The sequence below is a fragment of the Pelobates fuscus genome, chromosome 1 (genome assembly GCF_036172605.1).
Source record: "Pelobates fuscus isolate aPelFus1 chromosome 1, aPelFus1.pri, whole genome shotgun sequence".
In the NCBI taxonomy this organism is placed as follows: Eukaryota; Metazoa; Chordata; class Amphibia; order Anura; family Pelobatidae; genus Pelobates; species Pelobates fuscus.
In genome coordinates this window covers 168,383,759-168,405,634 of record NC_086317.1, presented here as the reverse complement: position 1 = coordinate 168,405,634, position 21,876 = coordinate 168,383,759, and the positions used below count along the sequence as shown (strand labels likewise).

Sequence of the window (21,876 nt, the reverse complement as noted above, 5' to 3'; positions counted from 1 at the left end):
GCCGTCGCAGATTCGCCAAAACCGACGCGCTATGTGATGTAACTATAAAATAATAGCAGGGGGGGTAATTATATATATTATGTGTATGGAGCCGCAGGTGTGGTTTTAGTTGGCTGTGAGTGTCTGTCCCCGTGTGTGTGTCCCCGGCAGTGCGCTGTGTGTGGAGGCCGGTGGTGAATGTGCCGGGCCGGACAGCCAGGCTGAGGGAAGGGGCGGAGGGCGGAGGTTCGGCTGCTGTTTACGACACTCACTGAGCTGCTGTGTTTCAGGCAGGAGCTGGAGGCAGATATGGCGCGGCTGGTGGCAGTGTGCAGGGACGGAGAGGAGGAATTCCCGTTCGACATCAGGCAGATCCCGCTCTACATCGACGACACGCTGACGGTAAGTGCCCGCAGGTCGGACGGGGAGCGGGAGGGCGGGAGAGAGAGACGGCAGCCCAGCCCGGAGCCTTCCCGGTCAGAGGGCAGGCTGGACCTGCACGGCCCGAGGGGCCCGGGTAACCTGCAGGCCGGGGGCCAGTGTGGACAGCTCCGGGGTCCGGGACATTATGTGCCGGGCTGCAGGTCATGACAGTCACCGGCAGAGTGACCCAGCCTGGGCGAACCGTGTGCGATAACACACTGCCCTATCATATGATCTATCCAGCCATTGGCAGCGCATTCACCGCACGGAGAACCTGCACACGGACACACAGTAACACGGGGCACACGGACACACAGTAACACGGGACACACAGTAACACGGGGTACACGGACACACAGTAACACGGGGTACACGGACACACAGTAACACGGGGCACACGGACACACAGTAACACGGGGCACACAGGGCAGCGCAACATCTCCGACCACAATAACCAGCCCGGGTATTCCGTGTAGGCCTAGAATGTGGATTTCACTCCGGATTCCTGGCAATTCGCACTGCAGTGAGTAACCATGTCCGTGTGTCTTATAGGACTGAAAACAGGAGTGCTCTAACCAAGCTGGGGGCTAATGGCTGGTTTGGAACATTATACCAAAATGACACACATTGAGCTACGTTTCACAATTCAGTTTTCAACACACTGCAGTGCCTAAAACTCCAACATGTTTGTATTCTTTGTACACTACAGTTAGTGCTATTTTCAATGCCTTGTCATATTATGCAGTAAAAATCCCATAATTTGATTGTCCTTTTGGAATAAACAGGTTTTTCATCATATATATTTTTTTTAATTAATACAAGCTACTGCTCACTTAATTCTTATTAAAAATGAGGTTTCATTTTAATATATTTAAAATGTATCCAGCCATATAATATGACAAATGGAGACATGTATTGAAGATACAAGAAGCCTGGTACGTAGAACAATGATTCTTCATGGCAGGCACCTTGGGTACTGGCATAGCTTTCCCAGCGTCTCTTACACTGTTCTAAACACTCTGCAATATAATTTGTTGGAATCTCCATCAGCTGCCTCGTTGTATTTACCTAAATCTCATTGACTGTCTGTAATCTCTTCCCTTTCAAAGGGGGTTTTAGTTTTGTGAAAAGTCATGAGTCGCAGGGTGCAAAATCTGCGCTGTAGGGGGGCTGAGTCACCTGTTTTCGCAAAGGAATGTTCAAGCTTAACGCAAACTTTGATACGGATTTATTGCTCTATTCCCTCAATCATTTTAAATGCAATGGCCACACAGTACACATGCTCATTCAACAGCGTCTACCGCCCCCACTGACTAGTACAGCGAAATCATCCTTCATGCATTCCAGTCCACTCTCCTTGTCAGCCAGGTTACATCGATTTCGTGCAAAACAGTCTCGTTATATTGGCAGTGGCTGGATACTTTACATATGTCATGTTGGCCTTTTACTTCTGAAGGTGTGTTCTTAAGGGTGTTTGTCACTTATCCCGATGATTTGAAGCTTCAATGTTTATTTTCCTGACATATGGTGGCAGTACAATTGGGATGTACTCTTCCCTTAGGCCAAGCATCTGAAAGAAATAATTAACATTTAAAAAGTCCCTCCCCTTACCAGGTATAAGAGGCCCAACCAGCCCAGAGACTTCAGTTCTCTTTCTTGCTCCAGCAGGAACGGTCAGGCATCTGGAATGTGGATGATGACTGGTGAGGCACATGGGTTGCTGCCTGGGGGATCCGGTCTGATAGCCTCCCGGGTGGAGAGCTGAATGGCCAGAAGACATCCTGCTGACTTACAGAGCAGGTATGTAAGCCTGCTTTTATGCCGCGTGCAGCACCGGCAAAGCAGGGAGGCGGTCTCTAGTGGCAGCTAATCACGGTCCGGTGGAGACGCATGCGCACAGTCGTGGAATGCACGCCCGGGTGGTTATGCGTTCCACCGGAGTTCCGACCACGCTATCGCGCATGCGCGGTCTGAACTCCCCGAAAATGGCGCCAAATGTGAAGGATCTGCCTAGTTATGCTGTGCAGATCTTCTTGTCAGCACGGATGCTCGCAGTGAAGGTCTCCCGTGTCGCCAGGCCCCCCCTTCCACACGGGTCAGAGGTTTTGAAGGTATGATTCTTTAGAGTCTTATCTTTAAAGCTCTCTAAAAATTTCATTTATTTATATTGTTTTCTGCAGATGGTTTAATTACATGTTTAGTCCTGTCTAAGCCGGTTCCCAAATTAAACTTCTCTGTTGTAGTGATTTCTCTACTGCTTTATCAGTTGGTTTTCAAAGGAAAGTCTGTAATGCCAAGGCTTCTTTAGTAAAATACTTTCTGTGCATGGCAAATATACAAATCAGATCTGACTCTGTCTTAGCCTGGTGTGGGACACCTAATCAATTCAGATCATGTGCTGATGATTAGTGTTAATGATGTGGAATTCTCAGACAGGACTGCAGGCTCAGGTGCATAACCCATTCATGGTTTAAATATGAGTCGAATTGCTCCTCCCTTGACGCTAGCAAAATCCTGGCTACAAGGAATGTAATCGTTTTTGCCTTGGTTTCAGGATATTTGACGCAGACGTTTGAGTCTTTTAATAGCCTGCTCTTTCTTCTCCGGTATATGCTACTAAACAGAAGTCTAAAGGGAAATGAACTCCGTCTAGTTCACACTGTTCTTTTCCTTGTTCAGAATCCTCTATCGATGTTTCTATTACAAAGGTTGAGCTGAGACTACTTTCGCATGATATTCACTGTCCTTGACAAATATACTAAGCTAGCAGACCTGGCTATGGCTTAAACTCGTATGGGAGACCAGTCTATGCTGACACTGATTCAATCCCATCAGATTCTGTGACTTGTAGAATTGGAAGGTGGTCCCTTCCAAGCTCAGTAAGAGGGTGCATTGAGTTGACTCTTGTTTTAAAGAGTTGAGAAAGTTTATTGAAGAATAAAGAGGTTTATGTTACCCTTTCTTTTATAACGGTTGATATACCAAGGGTAAAGCACTTCTAGTCCAACAAGTAATGCTGGTTGTTATATTCAGAAATTTGAAGAACCTTGAGTAAGGACTTTTTGTAAAGTATTTTCCCTTCTGGAATTCAGATTGTCTATAGAGTTTCTTATGGTTTTCGTCACGGTGGTGATTATGCTTTCGGCTCATTGCGTGGTTTGTACTTCTGTGGCCCAAAGGGACACTGCATCATAAGTAAAGATGCATGGCGGAAATATATGCCTGGAAACGCAGGTATAGGAATTTCCAGTTCAAAGATGACGCCAGAGGGGGCAGAAGGTTGAAAGGTTATCAAACCATACCCTTTGTTTCTGCTGGGTCTCCCTATTGAGGAAGGTGTGGTAGGAAGGATTCCATCTTCCCGAGTATATTAAAGGGTTTCTCCCGGTTGTTCCTAGTCCCAACCCGGATGTGTTTTTTTTCAACCAATCTTGGATCTAAAAGTCCTGAACAAACTCGTTTTTTTTACCAACATGTCGAAATGGAGAATATGGCGTCTGTCGTTTATTTACTTAAAAAGTAGATACTTCATGGCAACTTTAGATATAAAGATGCCTACCTGCTTTTTCCTATGTGAAGTCACTATTTTACCTGAGGTTTGCTATGAGGAAGGTGAAAAGGGTTCATTTTATTACAATTCAGAGACCTTTTATTCGGGCTAGCTTCAGAACCCAGGTTTTTTTTTTTACATAGGTCCTCGCTCTTTTCACAGTTTGTTTTTAAGTTACTAGGAATCACAGTATAGAGGCGCTATAAAATCTATACGCTAGAAATCCTTGAATATGTTTGGTTTATCACCTAGTAAAATCTCACCTTGCCCCTACGAGGTCTGTCCTGTTTCTTAGGTTTTGATCGAGTCAGGGACTCGGTAGGTTCATCTCACATGAGAAAGTGTATGAAGATGAGGTTTGATGATATATGTTCTTCGGCTGTCTGTAGGTTCGGTGAGAGCCTTGCAGGTTTTAGGTCATCTGACCTCTACAATCCCAGCAGTTGATTGGGCCTGAGCAAATTCGAGGCTCTTACAGTGGAAAATTTGGTCCGATAGTCTAGGAAGTTAGAAGACTTCTATTCTTTTAATGAGTATATCAGCTCATGCAATAGAAAAGTTCTCTTGTTGGCTGAATAAAATTTCTTTATACGGTCGTATTGTCATGAATCTTGGATAGTGATTTCTACACACTCTTCAAATACAGGTTGCCTGTATCGCTTATGACAGGGTGTTGGGTCATAAAAGGATACAGAATAATCTAAATAATTCAAAAGATTGTCAGTTCTCTATGCTCTTCAGTAGTTCAAGGTTTTCTTTGTGGGGAAGGCTGTAAAGCTGTGGTTAGACTACGGTCTCCTACCTAAACGTACAAGGCAGTGCAGAAGTTGTAATATTTTATTTCCTTGGCTCAAGGTTTATGTCCTGGGCTCGAAGTCATCGGGACTTCATTTCCGCCATTCACTTTAGAGGTATAGACAACGTAGTAGCGGACAATTTCAGCAGTTCAAAATGGTCCCAGAACAAGTGGCTCCTCAATCCAGTAATTTTTTCGCTCGGCCGGTGAGGAGATTCAATCTGCCAGTCTTGGACCTTATGGCAAGTTGATCAAATGCAAAGGTAGGGGGTCATTTGCCTCCCTCTTCAAGGTAGACAAGCCTATGGTAATGGTCTTTCGATCCGGGGGGTATTTCACCTTGCTTACAGTTTTTTCCTGGTGGACCTTGTCCCATGGGTCTGCAGAAGGGGACATCAGATTAAGCTTGGATGCTGGCCATAGTGCTGTACTGACCAAACCACAGCTGGTTCTCGGTTTTTATTTAACATGTTCAGGTTGACGGCTTGGCTACGGCTAGACTAATTCTACATGGTAGGGGCATTAAAGTAGTGAGGTTTCAGTTACTGTTAAATTCTACCAGGTACTCTGCCTCTTCTGTCTACTAAAGAATTTGGACGTGCTTTCTCCTATTGTTACTATCCGGCGTTCTTACGAGGTGGTTTTTCTCATGGTTTTAGTCTGTCTACCCTTAAAGTCCAAGTTTTCGCTCTGTCAAGTTTGGTGATAAATGGGGCTTCTTGTCCTCTCATTAGAAAATATATATATATTTTTTTAAATCATTTAACCTCCTAAGTAAAGCTGTTTTTACTTTTGAGTTTTGTCTTTAGTTTTGAAATCTGTGTTCTCAGCCTTGCGAACCTTTGGATGCAGCTTCTTTAAAAGATCTAACCTTGAAAACAGTGTGTTTTGTGGTCATTTCTTCAGCTAAGAGGATAGTGGTTCTCCTTTCTTCCTCTCCTGACTTTACTATACTTCTTCCTGATAAGGTGATTATGTACCCTATGCCCTTATTTCTTTGGAAAGTCATCTCCTCCAAGGTTATCAACCAGCCTGTTTTATGGTCCATCCTTGCCGGATTGGAATTTGTTTGGAGCCAACTGAATGTGGGTTGGTCTCTAGACAAATACAATTGGACCGCTCATCTTCGTATGGCATGACTGATCATCTATTTGTGAATTTCTTTGGTGTTTTTATGGGGCAGTTTCCTCCAAGGCCTCTTTAGCTAGATGGCTGGTGGATAGTATTTAATTGGTTTATTCTTCCTCGAAACTTCCTTTGCCTGCCTCCTTGAAAGCTCATTCTGCTAGTGCTATGACTGCCTCTTGGCACAATAAAGGCATGTGCTTCTCCGGAAGTTATATGCAAGGTGGCTTCCTGGTCTTCTTTCAACACTTTTTGTCGAGCGTTGCGACCTAGATGTATTCTCTGCCTCTGACGCAGTTTTTTTGGGCACTAGGTGTTGCATTTTATTGCCTATTTTCCCGCCCTTAGTGTGGATCTCGATATATCCCAATTGTACTGCCACCATATGTCAGGAAAAACTGCAATTTTACTTACCGTAAATTCCTTTTTCCTTAATATGGTGGCAGTACATCACTCTCCCCCTTTATATATGTATATAGTTTTTGGGTGTTTTATAAGTTCACTGAAGTGTTCTCGGTACGTACTGAGGTCTCTGGGCTGGTTGGGCCTCTTATACCTGGTAAGGGGAGGGACTTTTTTTATGTTAATTATTTCTTGGCCTAAGGGAAGAGTACATCCCAATTGTACTGCCACCATATTAAGGAAAAAGGAATTTACGGTAAGTAAAATTGTAGTTTTCTTCTCATACCATGAAGTAACTGAAAATTCTCAGGAAGTCTGAATGGAACTGCTGCATAATTTGTATTATTTTTTTTTTGGAAATGCTTCATCCTTTTGCTGTTGAGAACCTCGGTATTGGAAGTGTGCAATAAATGCATTATTTTTGTTAAGATGATGTATTGGCTTGTAAGGCGGTGCTTAAAGGAAAACATTAGCGTTCGGAATACAAAGCAGCAAGCGCCGCACATGCATTAGACAATCCCAACCCATAGACAATCACTGACTTTTTTTTTTTTTTTTTTTTTTTTACTGACCGGATGTCCTCATGCAAAGCGTGAGAACGTCCAGCATTATTTCAACGAGTCAAACTCCATGAAAGGTCAGTAAGTGCCTCTAGTGGCTGTCTTAACCCTGGAATGTAAACATTACTAGTTTTATCTAATCCATTTAAGACGTTTCTGTTGAGCCATTGCATTTTCAAGCCTCTTGCCTGTTATTATTAACAAATTCATTACACCATTGGAGAACCAGTTTCTCCTTTTGGGGCTTATGTTGGTGGAACAGAGTGATTTGGGACAGTGATGTTAATGATTGGCCTTACCATGTTCTTCGCTAGCACAATCTATTGCATCAGTTTTGCCAGTTCTGTCATGTGGTTAGTGTTTTGTAGCTTCTTTTTCTCTAGTAGTGGGTGGCTTGAGCTGTTCCTGAAGTTAAAATTTAGGAAGTGAAGTTTTATACTGTAGATACAGTTGTTGGTAAAGACTAGCTCTAGAGTGTTCCATAGTTTTTGTGCTGATGGCAAACGGGGTGAACTCAAAGGTTATCATTTTTTCTTTAAAGTGAAATTGTCATGCCAAGTTCAACTTTAACTGTAGCCGCTCCTAAAGTAGTTGATATCTATCATAAAAGTAATTTAAAAAAAACAATCTGACCTTACTTGGGGACACTTTCCCAAGGAGGTCAATCCTGATGCATTCCTTTTTACAATAGAACACTAGTGACTATAATGTACCCATGACAGACACACTTTGAGAGCTGTAAAGTTTGTGTTTTAAAGATATACTCCAGACCTACAATAAGTGCTTTGTGTAATTTGTGGGTTATTTCCTTTTCAGTAGAAATGTGTACTTATCTAAATTAATCTTATTAAACCACCCTGTCAATCGGGCAAGGCTTGGTTAGCTCAGTGGAACTAAACTGAAGAGGCAGGCAACTGCCCAGAGCACCTGCCTTTCTAATACTCTCTGAGCTGCGTTGGAAAGTTTGATTGGACAGCCACAGAAAGTCTGGGCTGGGTTAGAAGAGGAGGGCTTGCAAAGGCTGCAGGCAAGAGATTTGTAGCTTTTGCAAACTGTTTTTAGACATATATCCAATGAAAAAATGGCGTGTGTGTATTACCTTAAAAGGACACTCCAATTATAATCTTCACTGTCCCTGTATTTTAGTCACCCATAAAGGCATTTCCCCTTTTAATACAACCTGGTGTGCATTGAATCATTTGAATGATTTAGACTGTAAGCTCATTTGGATCCTCAACCTATTTTTCCTGTAACATTTTGTGATTGTATCATTTGGTTAACTTCCGTCTTTTTTAATATTATATTGTAAAGTGCTGCAGAAAAAGTTGTATCTTTATAAATGCCAAAAATAATACCAATAATGTGTATGGGCAGAGTGATTTTGTTTTCTTGTTACCATACATGTTTGTGCAAAAGATATTCAAAGGGTATCTCTTGTTTGTGACGGTTAGTTTATCTCTATTAGTGTGCTCTCTTCAGCCCCAGGCAAAAACTCCTCCTCCAATTAGTTTTTTTTTCTCTGTTCTTTTGCCACACCTTGTTTGAGGACATCTTATCTATCTATACTATGAACTACGTCTTTATTTTCTAAAATTAGGTCTACACTTTTTTTTTTTTTTTTAGTTCATGTAAGTTTGCATTAAAGGGATTCTATAGTGCACTCTGATCCCTCCCACCTGTGAAACATAAAGGGTAAAAAAAACAAAAAACACATTTATTTACTTGCCCGATATCAGCAATGCACCTTAAATCCCGTCTCCCCCCCTCCTTATAGGAAAGCATTGCATAGAGTGAGGATGTTAGGCGACCAAAAGTTGCCTAGCAAGCAGGAAGCACTTCCAGTAGCTTTCTAGTAGGACATGGTGCTGCAATGTAAATATTGCAGTTTCTCTAAAACTGGAATGTTTAACTTAGCAGCACTAAGGGCAATAGACACTGTACCCAGACCACTTCAGTGAGCTGAAGTATGCATATAGCACTGTTAAAAGAATGTTAATTTTCAATCATTTTTCAGTCACGTAAAGTATTCAATTGTCTTTACTGGGAAGAGGGAAACGAAGTACTGACTAGATGTGGCTTTAATGGGTTACTCTAAGTGCCTTACCCACTTCTGTGTTTTGAAGTGGTCATGGTTCCCTGAGACTGTTTCACTTTGAAACACTGCACATATGGAGTTTATCCTCGTAGCTACTGGTGTAACTCCACCTTCTATCGCAGAGACTGCAAATCCACCTGTGATTTTTTAAGTGAATGTGCAAATAAAAATGAAATACACAAACTTCAGCAGTGTCATGGGTGTGGTATTAGCCAGCCCAGAAGAAGAATTACCTGTATTCATTGGTAGGCTGTAATTAGTATAGTTCCTCATTGCTTGGGGTGGCACTGTTCTCCATTGCCGATGACTCTGCCTCTTCAGGAAGCTGGCCACTAGAGGTTTGTTTGACCCTGCAATGTAAACATTGTCATTTCCTAAAAACTAAGTTTTACATTGCAGGGCTAAAACTACAGGGTCACTAAAGTGGTCCTTGTAATATCTAGTTTGTGTATTGCTTTTGGATATATGTGATCATCTACATAGGAACAGGCTTTTATGGAAATGGAGGGGGCTATTGAAAATCACTGCTATCCCTATCCTTTTATATTGGAGAAACATGAGACCCCTCTCTTGTGAATAAGGAATCACTTGCACCTCTAATCTACAAGGGCACAATACAATTACAAGAGAACTCATTCAGATTGTATTTTTCTTTTTCAAATAAGTAGCCTCATTCCTCTTCAATTAGCAAGGGATTACCATATGTATGACAATTATGTGTGTGCAAGATGACATTTAGTGTTTTCAGCACTAAACCCCCTAAATGGTAAACAGTCCGTTCTTAAATGTCATGTATTGGAAGATGGAAAAATAGTCAAGAGAAAAGATTTGTGTGACTTTGACAAGATCCAAGTAGTGATGGCTAGATGACTGGATCTGAGCAGCTCCAAAATTGCAAGTCTTGTGGGGTGTTCCTGGAATGCAGTGGATAGTACGTACCAAAAGTAGTGCAATGAAGGACAACTGGCGGTCAAGGCTCTTAATGCTGGTCATGATGGGAAGGTATCTGAGCATACGGTGCATCAGTTGGCTGGGTAGCCCCAGACCGTTCAGTGTGTTTATTATGACCTATGTCCACCACTGAAAGTGACTTCAATGGGGACGTGAGTATCAGAACTGGACCAGGGAGCAATAAAAGAAAGTTGCCTGGTCTGATGAATCACATATTCTTTTAGATCTGGTGGATGGCTGGGTGCATGTGCGTCATTTACCTGAGTAAGAGATGGTAGCAGGAAGCACTGTGAGAAGCAGGCAATGTCCTGCTGGGAACTCTTGTGTTTTAGCATTCATGTGGATGTTACACTTTGACACGTTCCACCTACCTAGAGATTGTTGCAGACCACGTACACCCCTTCATGGTGTAATAGTACTCTGGTGTTAGTGGCCTCTTTCAGAATGATAATGCACATTGCCACACTGCAAGAATTGCTCTGGAATAATTTGAGGAATATGACAAAGTGTTCAAGTTGTTGCCTTGGCTTCCAAATTCCCAGATCTCCATACAATTGAGCATCTGTGGGATGTGCTAGACCAACAGAATTGATGCATGGTGGCCCTACCTCACAACTTGGATGACTTGAATGATCTGCTGCTATTTTCTTGGTGCCAGAAACCAAAGGACACGTTCAGAGGTCTTGTGGAGTCCATTTCTTGACGCATGAGTGACGTACATGATATTAGACAGGTGGTTTTAATATTGTGGCTGATCTGTGTAAATTAAGTAGAGTTTTTCTACATATATACATAATCACATAGTTACGAAAAAAGATTGCAGCAAAACACAAGATCACAAAGCCTGTAAACATGCAACACCCACTTGTTTGAAGACTTGCTAAGGTTGCCAGTACATTTCTTCGGAACCATTTTAAAAATGCAATAAATAATTTGCCGTCTTATGTCTTTATTTTCAGATGGTGATGGAATTCTCTGATAACATTTTAACGTTTGATAAACAGCAGGTAGACGCGTTGCAACTTAAGCAATTCATTCAGGTAAACATACTTTATTTTAGGGAAAGATGTATGTGTAAGTTACCCTTGCATGCTTTATCTTCTATTCATACAGGTGCTATTATGTAAAACACAAACTGCATGAAAACACCAGATTATTTTTGTGTGTGTTAGTGTTCTGCAATGTCTGTGTTCCCTAATTTATATTGGTTATGCAGAAATATTTTTGTGTGTGTGTGTGTATATGTATATGTATATGTATATGTGTATATATATATATAAACATATCGTGTATTTTTTTTTTCTTTTTTCTTCTATTGTAAATGGTGGCTTGGCTTTAAATCTCTCTAGGGCTCCTTTCTGTTCTTTGAAATAAGGACTCCCTGTTGGCTGTGGTGATGTCATCAGGACCCATGAGGGCAAATACAGAATCCCCTCTTGCCAGTAGAGCAGTAGATTGTATAGTTTGCAAAATAAATATCTTTAGAATTCTGCTTCTCTCTGGTATAGTACATTATACTAAAAATAATATTTTAGGGAAAAGAACTTTGCCTATTTAAATGCTATTAGTATTTGGATTAAGCACTTACATTAAAGTGTGTGTGTGTGTGTGTGTGTGTATATATGTGTATATATGTATATATATTATTTTAAAATAGGCTGTGAAACAGACATCCAGAAAATGCGTCGCTGGTATCTACTCACATCCAAGTTTAAAATAAAAATGAACAACCATGCTGCATCATTTAGACATTTTAGAGGCTAACCCTAAGATTTATGGAAAGTAGGCATCTCTTCATACATCACACCAAAGCTGCACTAATCACAAACTTGTGACGTGTTTTATGCTCTACCTGTAAACCATTTGGCAAGCAAGAAAAGTGTCAGACATGGGGAAAAAAAAGAATCCCCAACTAAACACAAAGATGCGGCTCAGAAATTAATATGTGCATTTGTTAACTAAAATTTGAAATAGCGCAATTTTTAAAATAAATTGCTTACAGAGAGCCACTACCGGCACCATAACATAATCAAAAGATATGATGCAAAGTGGTCCCTGGACGCCAACTTACCTGAAGGGGTTAAACTGTTAGTCATTGTCTTCTCAATTAAGTGATCTCTGTTATTTATTTAAACCATGCGTGTAAAACTTTGGAAGTGATGGGTTAAGTCCTTCTCTATAGCCACAATAGACACTGCACTGATAGAGTAAAACATGGTCTCAAGATGTGGAAGCCCCCTATAGGAAAGCATTGGTTTAATGCTTTCCAATTGGGAAGTTTGAATGTGGCACACGCTGTCCCCAAAGCTCTTCTTTGATGGCCTACTTCATGAGGTCAACATTACGGAGGGAGACTAGGGGGAGAAAGGGCACTAGAAAAAGGTTGAGTACATTTTTACACGAGGAGGGACCTATATACAAGTAGGAACAATATGGCGTTCAGAATACAGGTTTGTGTTTCTAACGCTATAATGTTCCTTAGATAGATGATTTTTAAGCTCATCTGTTATTAGCCCCTTAGTGTAGCTCTCCCCTCCCGTTCCCTGCCCCTTAGTGTAGCTCTCCCCCCTCCCGTTCCCTGCCCCTTAGTGTAGCTCTCCCCCCTCCTGTTCCCTGCCCCTTAGTGTAGCTCTCCCCACTCCCCCCCCCCGGTTCCCTGCCCCTTAGTGCAGCTCTCCCCCTCACCCCCCGTTCCCTGCCCCTTAGTGTAGCTCTCCCCCCTCACCCCCCGTTCCCTGCCCCTTAGTGTAGCTCTCCCCCCTCACCCCCCGTTCCCTGCCCCTTAGTGCAGCTCTCCCCCTCACCCCCCGTTCCCTGCCCCTTAGTGTAGCTCTCCCCCCTCACCCCCCGTTCCCTGCCCCTTAGTGTAGCTCTCCCCCCTCACCCCCCGTTCCCTGCCCCTTAGTGTAGCTCTCCCCCCTCCCTTCCCCTGTCCCTTAGTGGTCCTCTCCCCTCCCCACACTCCTTTCCTTCCCTGTCCTTTAGGGTGTGTCCCCCTAAGTGGTCCTCTACCTTACCTGGTGTGCCTCATTACCTCTCTTTTAGCATGGCGGAGGGGACAGCGGAACAGGAGCTTCAGTTTACTGTAACCGACCGGACTAACAGGAAGTGCTCTCTCAGTGAGCACTTCCTGTCAGTCCGGCCAGTTACAAAAAACTGAATCTCCTGTACCGCATTCTGCTCAGCTCGACCACGCTACACTGAGTGGCTGGTAGGGGGGAGCGTTGTGCAACTTGATTGTTGTGTCCCTATAGCCAGTGCCCTCTAAGGTGGCCGACCCTGCATACGCTGGGCAACCACAGCCTCTCACATTATCTGCAATATCGGTACCAATAGTGGTTGGTACCGATATTTGCCAAAATCCGGAATATCAGCCGAACCGATAATCGGTCTATCACTATGAAATGGATACTACAGGCATCAAAAAAGCTTAATGGGTCAGTTTTAATGTATCCCTGTAGTCTCACTGCCCAATTATTTGCCATTTAGGATTTAAATCACTTTTGTTGCTCTTTATGACAACCTAGCCACACCTCCCCTGAGAATTGAGCAGTTAGACTGCAGGGACATGATCTATACACCATTAAGCTACATTAGTTTGTTGCTTATAGTGTCCTTTTAATAACACGATATGTCAAAGTGATTTTTGTCTTTTCTTTTTGGATTTGTAGCGCCACAGCATGTTGAAAGAGCAAGATTTGTCCATCGCCATGATGGTGACGTCACGTGAAGTATTCAATGCCCTTTCTCAACTTGTCCCATGTGTTGGGTGTCGACGCAGTGTAGAACGCCTTTTCACCCAGCTGGTCGAATCTGGAAATCCTGCTCTGGATCCACTATCCATAGGTGCAAAAGGAGTTCTTACTTTGTCACACAGCTGCATGACTGATGCAACCAAGCTGTATACTCTGTTTTATGTTCGTGGGTAAGTAAATCAGTTATTCTTTATTTTATGTTGTACAGCAATTGCTGTGCTTTAGTTTTCAAGTGTATCTTCTGGTGGATACCACCAAGCATCCCTCAAGATCTAGATTAACCATTTGGGCAACATTGGTTACAGCCTAGTTCCCTGTGATATGCATGGGTCTCTGCAATGGTCTGATATGGGGTCGGTGCTACCCCCATCTCTGTCCATTACTTTTTTTTCATTGAGAGCCATAATTTTGTTCTCTGCTTATAGTTTTGTGTGGTAACTTAATCCAATGTTGGCTCACTCTGAGTGATCAAATACATCCAAAAATAGAACGAAGCTGTCCTCGTACGTTGAATAAGAATTGATCTGAAGCTTAAAACATATGTTACAAGTCACCCTTGTGTAAATAAACAGTTTGCCAGTGTTCCTCTGTTTGTGTACTTCATTATCTTTCTGTAGAGTAGATACATTATCACTTTGTGTTGATGTAAACTTATTTGTATTGAGCAAACCACTTAATTTCTTTCAACCTGTAACACATTATCTGTAAATGAACAGTTTTTTTTTTTTCTATTGAGTAAATGAATCTAATCTGATGTGGGTTGCTGTTAAATTCTGTATATTTGTGCCCTTACAATGCCTAATACAAAGCCATATTCTGGTCTTTGTTTAATGCCACAGTCATTGTGGCAGTGCACATATGTACACTAACTTGCAACCATCCACAAAGAGGGCTAAATTAACATTTTAGAGTGGTTAATCAAGCCTTATTCTCCACCTGTAATAAGATCTCTGGAAATCCATCATTGTGTATTATTTACTATGCCTTTTTTTTTGTTTTGTTTTTAAATTGTTTACATTACTTTCTGTAGGACTAAACTGAGCAATATGATAGATGCAATTCCCAAGAGCAAGAAGAATAAAAGGTGTCAGTTGCATTCTCTAGATACACACAAACCAAAGCCTTTAGGGTAAGTTTACAGAAGCATTTTTGCAAGAAATCTGGTTTTGTTATGGTTTGTAATAATAGCACTTATTGAGTATATAATCTCTACATTGGTTTTTGTTTTTGTATGTGTAAAAATTGAGAATTATAAATTGGTAAGCAGGACATCTTCAATGTATGTCTTTGTGTAGTTATCCTTATGACTTTCTTGGTGTTAAAATCCTCCTGCTTCCAAAAAAATCGTAAAATGGTTTATATGGTGTGCATCGCTAAATTTACTCTTTTGGTGAGCATAATATATTCTTTTCTTCCCATCTCTTGCTCTCCCATGATTTTCCTGCATGTCTACCATTAGTAAGTGGATCAGGAGTGCATATGCAGTGTTAGTCAGGCTCCTGGAGATGACATCATATATCCGTACCCGTGGCTGTAATACTGCAAATGGCACAAGTACTGCAGAACGCCTGGTACCATTACTAAATCAGACATGCATATCAAGCAAGGGATTTATAAGATATGAGGGATTCCTACACAGCATGATGGAAGGAGAACTTTCATGTATAACTTAAACCACCGCACTCATATTCTGCTTTCTCCTGTCCCTGTTAAATGTGTATATATCACCTCTAATGTGCACTTGCTGCTTATTCTCCTTTACCCTTACTGTCATCAATGTTGGCATTGAGTAGTGAGATAAGCCGCACTATGCATATGGCATCTTGACTCACGGTACAGGAAGAAAGCAATCCAATATAACCTTCTCCATGTGCTTTGCTTCAATACAATACTGGACGGTACAAGGGGAGCCGGTATAGCTAGTCTCTGCTACCTTGGATAAAGCTGCAGATTTTTCTTCTCCTCTCTCTCCTAACCTCTGATAAAGGGGAGAGGAATAAAATACACTAATTGTCATTGTATGTGTAATGAATGGCGTTCTGGCTACTTTGAGATGAATGTATGGAAATGGCTGAGATCCCTTCAGTCCTTTAGATTGTAAGCTTGTTTGGGCAAACCCCTCTGCACCTGCCGTTCTCATAATGTTTTGTTAGAAATAAATGTTTGTCTTGTTTACTTTTGTACAGAACTGCAAAATATATTGGTGCTACATAAATAATTGTAATTTGGAGTGTGGGTAATTATATGTGAGAAACAAAGTGGTGTCCACTGTTTAAAGGGACACTATAGTCACCAGAACAACTACAGCTTATTGAATTTGTTCTGGCGAGTATAATCATTACCTTCAGGCTTTTTGCTGTAAACACTGTCTTTTCAGAGAAAATGCAGTGTTTACATTACAGCCTAGTGATAACTTCACTGGCCACTCCTCAGATGGCTGTTGGAGATCCTTCCTGGGTCATGGCTGCCTAAAATGCATCCAAACATTCAGTGTCTCCTCCCTCTGCATGCAGACACTGAACTTTCCTCATAGAGATTCATTGATTCCATTCATCTCTATGAGGAGATGCTGATTGGCCAGGGCTGTGTTTGAATTGTGCTGGCTCTGCCCCTGATCTGCCTCCTTGTCAGTCTCAGCCAATCCTATGGGGAAGCATTGTGATTGGATCAGGCTACCACTTCTTATGATGTCAGCAGACAGCTTGTTTTTCTGAGGTAAACAACATGCAGATCTACAGCTTCAGGCTTGAATACATTAAGATTTTGCTATATTTATGGAGGCATGAGGGGCCCGGGGGGGCTAGATGGTGGTTTTAACCCTATAGGGTCAGGAATACATGTTTGTGTTCCTGATCCTATAGTGCTCCCAATAGACGTCGGAAAAAAAATGTTTAGTGACACACACAAGCTTTAGAGTCTGTCTCCTAAATTCTAGAGAAGTATTTTGCTTACAGAGGATATATTATATATATATATATATATATATATTATATACACACCCACACATCACAACGTCGCCACGAGTGTAGGCGGCCCGTAAATCCTATGTCATCGCTCCTACTCCTCTAAATTAAAAGCCTCTAATATTTAATGCATTAAATTATGCCATAGAGTAACAGTAATTTCTATATTACTGTATATTGTAGCAATAACCACCTCAAATATATCTAAAATGTTTTTTGAAGTACAGTGATAAGTTTGTAGCTGTCTGCATATTCTACACAGTAACGTGTCATTAACCTATACTACAGAGAAGTGAACCATTCAGAGAGAACATTAGTTGCAGATAAGAAAAATAGTGAAGAAGACAAGGTGGAGATGAATGGTGGCTTCAAAATCCAGGTTCAGAAAGCAAAGGGGTTAGTGAAGTAACATGGAAAGATTGCAATTATCATTTCACAGGATATTTGAGTTTTTTTGGTTAAAAGAAGTGTACGCATCAGTGTTCTAATTATAGATTTATTTAATTTTTTTTCCCGTCAAAGTACACAGATAAAGATGAATACTGACTTAATCAGTTTGATAAATAGTTTAAAGGAAAATTTTCATCACTTTTAGAACTGCACATATATTCTTGTGTGAAATATAGCATGTATTTTGTATTAAATACATTAGTTTAACGGGACCCTGTGTACATACTGTAACTGTTTCAACTCATTTAAACGGTTCGTGTCTGGAGTCCCCTAGCACTGTCCTTCCATTCAGTATTAAGCTATTAATGTTTTTAATGCTAAACAAGAGTCTGCACCACTTTGTTGCTTGGGCTGATGATGAAGCATTAGCCTGAACAGCAGTTTATAGCTGTGATTATTATTTTATTTATGTAGCGCCAGTAAATTCCGTAGCACTGTACAATCGGTGGACTAACCGATACGTAATTGTAACCAGACAAATAGACGCACAGAAACAGAGGGGTTGAGGGCACTGCTCAATTAACTTACATGATAGAGGTAGTGGGGTATAGTGACACAAAGGGTATAAGTAGGGGTAATGAAATAGGTTGCTAGAAAAGTATTCACTGAGAACTTAGCAAGTTATTTTTTGGACAGTTGCTGGAGAGGAGTCATGGGGTGGGTGGGGGATGGGGTTGAAAACCCACTAACCGTTTAAATGATATGCTTTTCTGAAGAAGTGTTTTCAAATATTTATTTTTTGAAGAGTGGAGACTGGGTGAAAGTCTTAACGGAGAAGGGAAAGAAGTTGACTGTATTAGCTTTCAACACAATGCCTCTTGCTGGTATGAATTTGCTTGGCTAGAAGGTGTGTAATCTCTTCCTCAGCAAACCCCCCCAGGGAGCGCTGGCTGTGTCTGACCAGGAACCTTTATTTAGTGTTAAACTGGTCAAAATGGCTTCGCACAAAATTGAGGGATAGTGCCAGGGGACTCCAAGCACTATAAACAGTTTAATGAGATGAAATTGTTTTAGTAGGTACAGTGTCCCTTTCAATTTTACCTTCATTTGTCTGTAGGAGCAGACATCTTTTAGATTACATCAGAAGCACTACGTATATGCTAAGACTATGTTTAATTTGGTCTGAAACGATCTTAGAGTGCAACAGGGTTATTCAATAAAGTGAGAATTGAAGGTGAATTTGAAATGCAAGACTAGAGTAGCTGAATGGACCGCATAGCTGACGTAGAGAAGTTTTCCAGTTCATCTCCTAAAATTGAAATTCACTTTGAATTCACTTTAGTAAATAACCCATTAATTCGTAGCTTCAGGGTTTTGTCATATATGTAATGCTTCCAACCAAAGAGCTTAAAGGGATACTCGAAGCACCAAAATGGCTTTAGCATAATGAAGCATAATGCTCAATTCTCTGTCATTTAGGATTTTAATAACCTTTTGTTTGTTTATGCAGGGTGCATAAACCGGCTAAAGGCTATTGGCAAAACAGGAGATAAGAAATTCTAAGTGAAACACACAGTGCATTCTATCTTTACAGGAAGTGTGTAGGTAGACTGTAAGTTAGAGGCAGGGTAGGTGTGGCTAGGTCTGCATAAACAAATTGATATAATCCCTAAAGGGCAGAGAACTGAGCAATGAGACTGCAGGGGAGTGATGCATATACCAAAACTTCTTCATTAAGATAGTTTGTTTGGGGCAACCTTTTCATGTGTTGGTAAACTGGTTATTGGGCAAGAAGTATCATAGAAGCTTCTAGTTACCATCCTGTTTTTGCCATTGAAGCCTAGTGTAATGCAGAGTTTAACAAGCTGTGGAAAGCATGGCTTACTTCTGGCACGTCTGTTTACTGGTGTACAGTGTGAATTGTACTCTGAAAAGTCTACAAATATTTATGAGCAATTTAAAACATGCTTGTGTAATTGAACTAGCTCCTGGAAAAATACGGAGACAATATCCCAGACTGAAATATATAAAGATCTGGAAGTGGAAATTAATGTAATTAGAAAGAGGTGGGTTTTTGTTTTTTGTTTTGCTGTGTAGTAATACACATATATTTACATTGCACTAGCAAATGTATATATTGGGAGAACAACCTATTAAATAATAGATCTTTCTCCCACTTCTCAGTCAAATCTTAAGCATAGGCTCTATGCCAACAATGTGGCTAAAAAGGGCTGCAGTTGCTATAGGAACTGAGTGACTGATGGCAATCTGCTTAGATGCTGGCAACAAAGCTTGTTGGAAGTGTCCCCAAGCAGGGCAAATTAAATGAGTAAGGCGAAACACAGCCAGACTGGAGGTGGATGTATTCTATGTATTTGAAGAGATTTTAGTGAAAGTTTAAAATGGCAATACAGGTTCACTTCATGACATGGATTCAAGAGTGACATGATCAGAGTTGTGGGCCTGATGCGCCAGGACTTTTTAATATATCAGTCTTCACAGGATTACTTATCACAAATTTGCAATGGGCGGTATGCTGCTTTATGGAAAATGTGCGTAAATGCTGTCTACAATTATTTTGTGTTATGGTTATGCATGTGTATTACGGCTACATATACAAGGCAGTCTGTCGTAGGATTTCTGGGACATGTATGGATTAGAAATGTAGATTGCCTCTATATTTACGTATTCCGTCTGTGATATTTCAGTAACGTTTTATCTGTAATCTAAATGATTTGATACAATGAATTGATATCAGATATTTCATAAATTGTATACACTGCCAAATAGTTTTTTTTTTTGTGTGTTTTTTTGTTTTTATATGTATATGTATATGTATATATGTGTGTTTATTCTTTAACTTGTATCCTTTCAGGGGTAATTGGATGGACGTTTGGGAAGTCATGTCCCAGGAATGTAGAGATGAAGTTGTTTTAATTGATTCAAGTTGTCTTTTGGAAACCTTAGAAAACTATCTTCGTAAGCACAGGTAAGCATATTCTTCTGCTTAAATCTGCTCTGTCACCTTTTGCAGTCATATAATAACCCTGGTGGTGCCTTTACCTCTTGTTGTGAAGTGGTCGTTAGAGAAGCCAGTCCCTTGTGAGCACCGCCATTAATTTTCTGCTGGACATTTTCTGTTCCTAGTGCTCCATCTGCCAGACCCCAACATCAGTGATGTACTCTCACACATGCGCAAGAGTACAGCATTTTTATCTATGGAGGATCCCTCTGTATCCTCCACTGAAAGCCTTTTTACACTTGGCTGTCACTAGTAGTGGCTTGAAGGCTTGGCAACGGGGGATGTGCTAAGTAGTACAGGTAGCCTCATTATTCCTTTAAAAATATGTATGTATGTATTTAAATTTGCTGAATATGCATCCATGTCTTCTGTTTCCAAGTAGCATTTTCATGTTTTTGCTGCACTTTTTGTTTGGCTATGTAAAATGTCTCTGTCTTTGTTTTGTTTTTGCCCAAGACTTTCCACTAGTGTTTTTGTTTTAATTTTTTTTTTTTTTAACCCCTTAAGGACGCAAGACGGTTCAGGACCGTCATCGGCATTTTTGCGTTGCCGACCGACGACGGTCCTGAACCGTCCTAAATTTAAAATGTACTTACCCGATCGCCGTCGTTCCCCCGGCGGCGATCGGCGGTGCTCCCGTTGTGGGGAGACTGCCTGCAGCCCAGACAGTCTCCCCATGGCGGATTAGGACCCCTGGGGCCATGTGATCGCCCAACAGGGCGACCACATGGTCACAATAGGTGTCCTAGTCTCTGCCTGCAGGGGGACTGTCTGTGCTGACAGGCAGTCTCCCTGCAACTGTAAAATCATAAAAAATTTTAAAGTGAAAGGTAATAAAAAAAAATATTATTATATATGTGTATATATATATATGATATATAGACATATATTATACCTATATAATATATGTCTATATATCATATATATAATGTCATGCTAAGTGTATTTTTATATTAATATGTACATATATTAATATAAAAATACACTTATAATTAATTTACACACGTATATATATAATATATATAATTATATATATTGTATATATATATTATTATAAAATACGAATAATAAATAATTTAAATAAAATTAAAAAAATTAAAAATAATAATAAAAATTAAAAAAAATTATATATCTATACGAAATGTTATTCTAACTGTATTTTGATATTAATATATATATATTTATATCAAAATACACTTAGAATGAAATTGTATATATATCTATGTATATATAAATAAATAAAAAGAATACGAACTATTCATATGTCCATATACAAAATGACATAAATAATTATATAAATATACACGTAGACTTCAAATATATAAATATGCATATATATTTAAATTCTACGTGCGTATTTATGTAATATTTTTACATAATTAAGTTATTTTATTGATTGCAATTTAAGGGACCTGCCTGCCAACCCAGGCCAAAAGTCTAGTGAATTTAATTTGCTAGCACTGTATTTTACCCTGTAACGTTCTACGACACCCTAAAACCTGTACATGGGGGGTACTGTTTTACTCGGGAGACTTTGCTGAACACAAATATTAGTGATTCAAAACAGTAAAACATATCACAGCGATGATATTGTCAGTGAAAGTGACTTTTTTTGCATTTTTCACACATAAACAGCACGTTTACTGATGATATAATTGTTGTGATACATTTTCCAGTTTTGAAACACTAATATTTGTGTTCAGCAAAGTCTCCTGAGTATAACAGTACCCCCCATGTACAGGTTTTATAGCGTTTTTGAAAGTTACAGGGTCAAATATATGGGTCAAATATTTTTACATTGAAAATGACCAGGTTGGTTATGTTGCCTTTGAGAGCGTATGGTAGCCCAGGAATGAGAATTACCC

The 21,876-nt window shown here is 40.4% G+C and overlaps 1 protein-coding gene across 2 annotated transcripts in view; it reads left to right on the top strand.

Moving 5' to 3' along the window:
* The first annotated feature begins 224 nt into the window (after positions 1–224).
* GGNBP2 (gametogenetin binding protein 2) overlaps positions 225–21,876 on the top strand; it is a 32,626-nt gene continuing 10,974 nt past the window's right edge. For both annotated transcript variants that reach the window (XM_063452085.1, XM_063452076.1), the window contains exons 1-5: positions 225–381; positions 10,841–10,921; positions 13,553–13,806; positions 14,667–14,765; positions 19,865–19,978. In XM_063452085.1, coding sequence (XP_063308155.1) covers positions 289–381; positions 10,841–10,921; positions 13,553–13,806; positions 14,667–14,765; positions 19,865–19,978 — 641 coding nt within the window. In that variant the 5' untranslated portion in view covers positions 225–288. The remainder of the gene's footprint in view (positions 382–10,840; positions 10,922–13,552; positions 13,807–14,666; positions 14,766–19,864; positions 19,979–21,876) is intronic.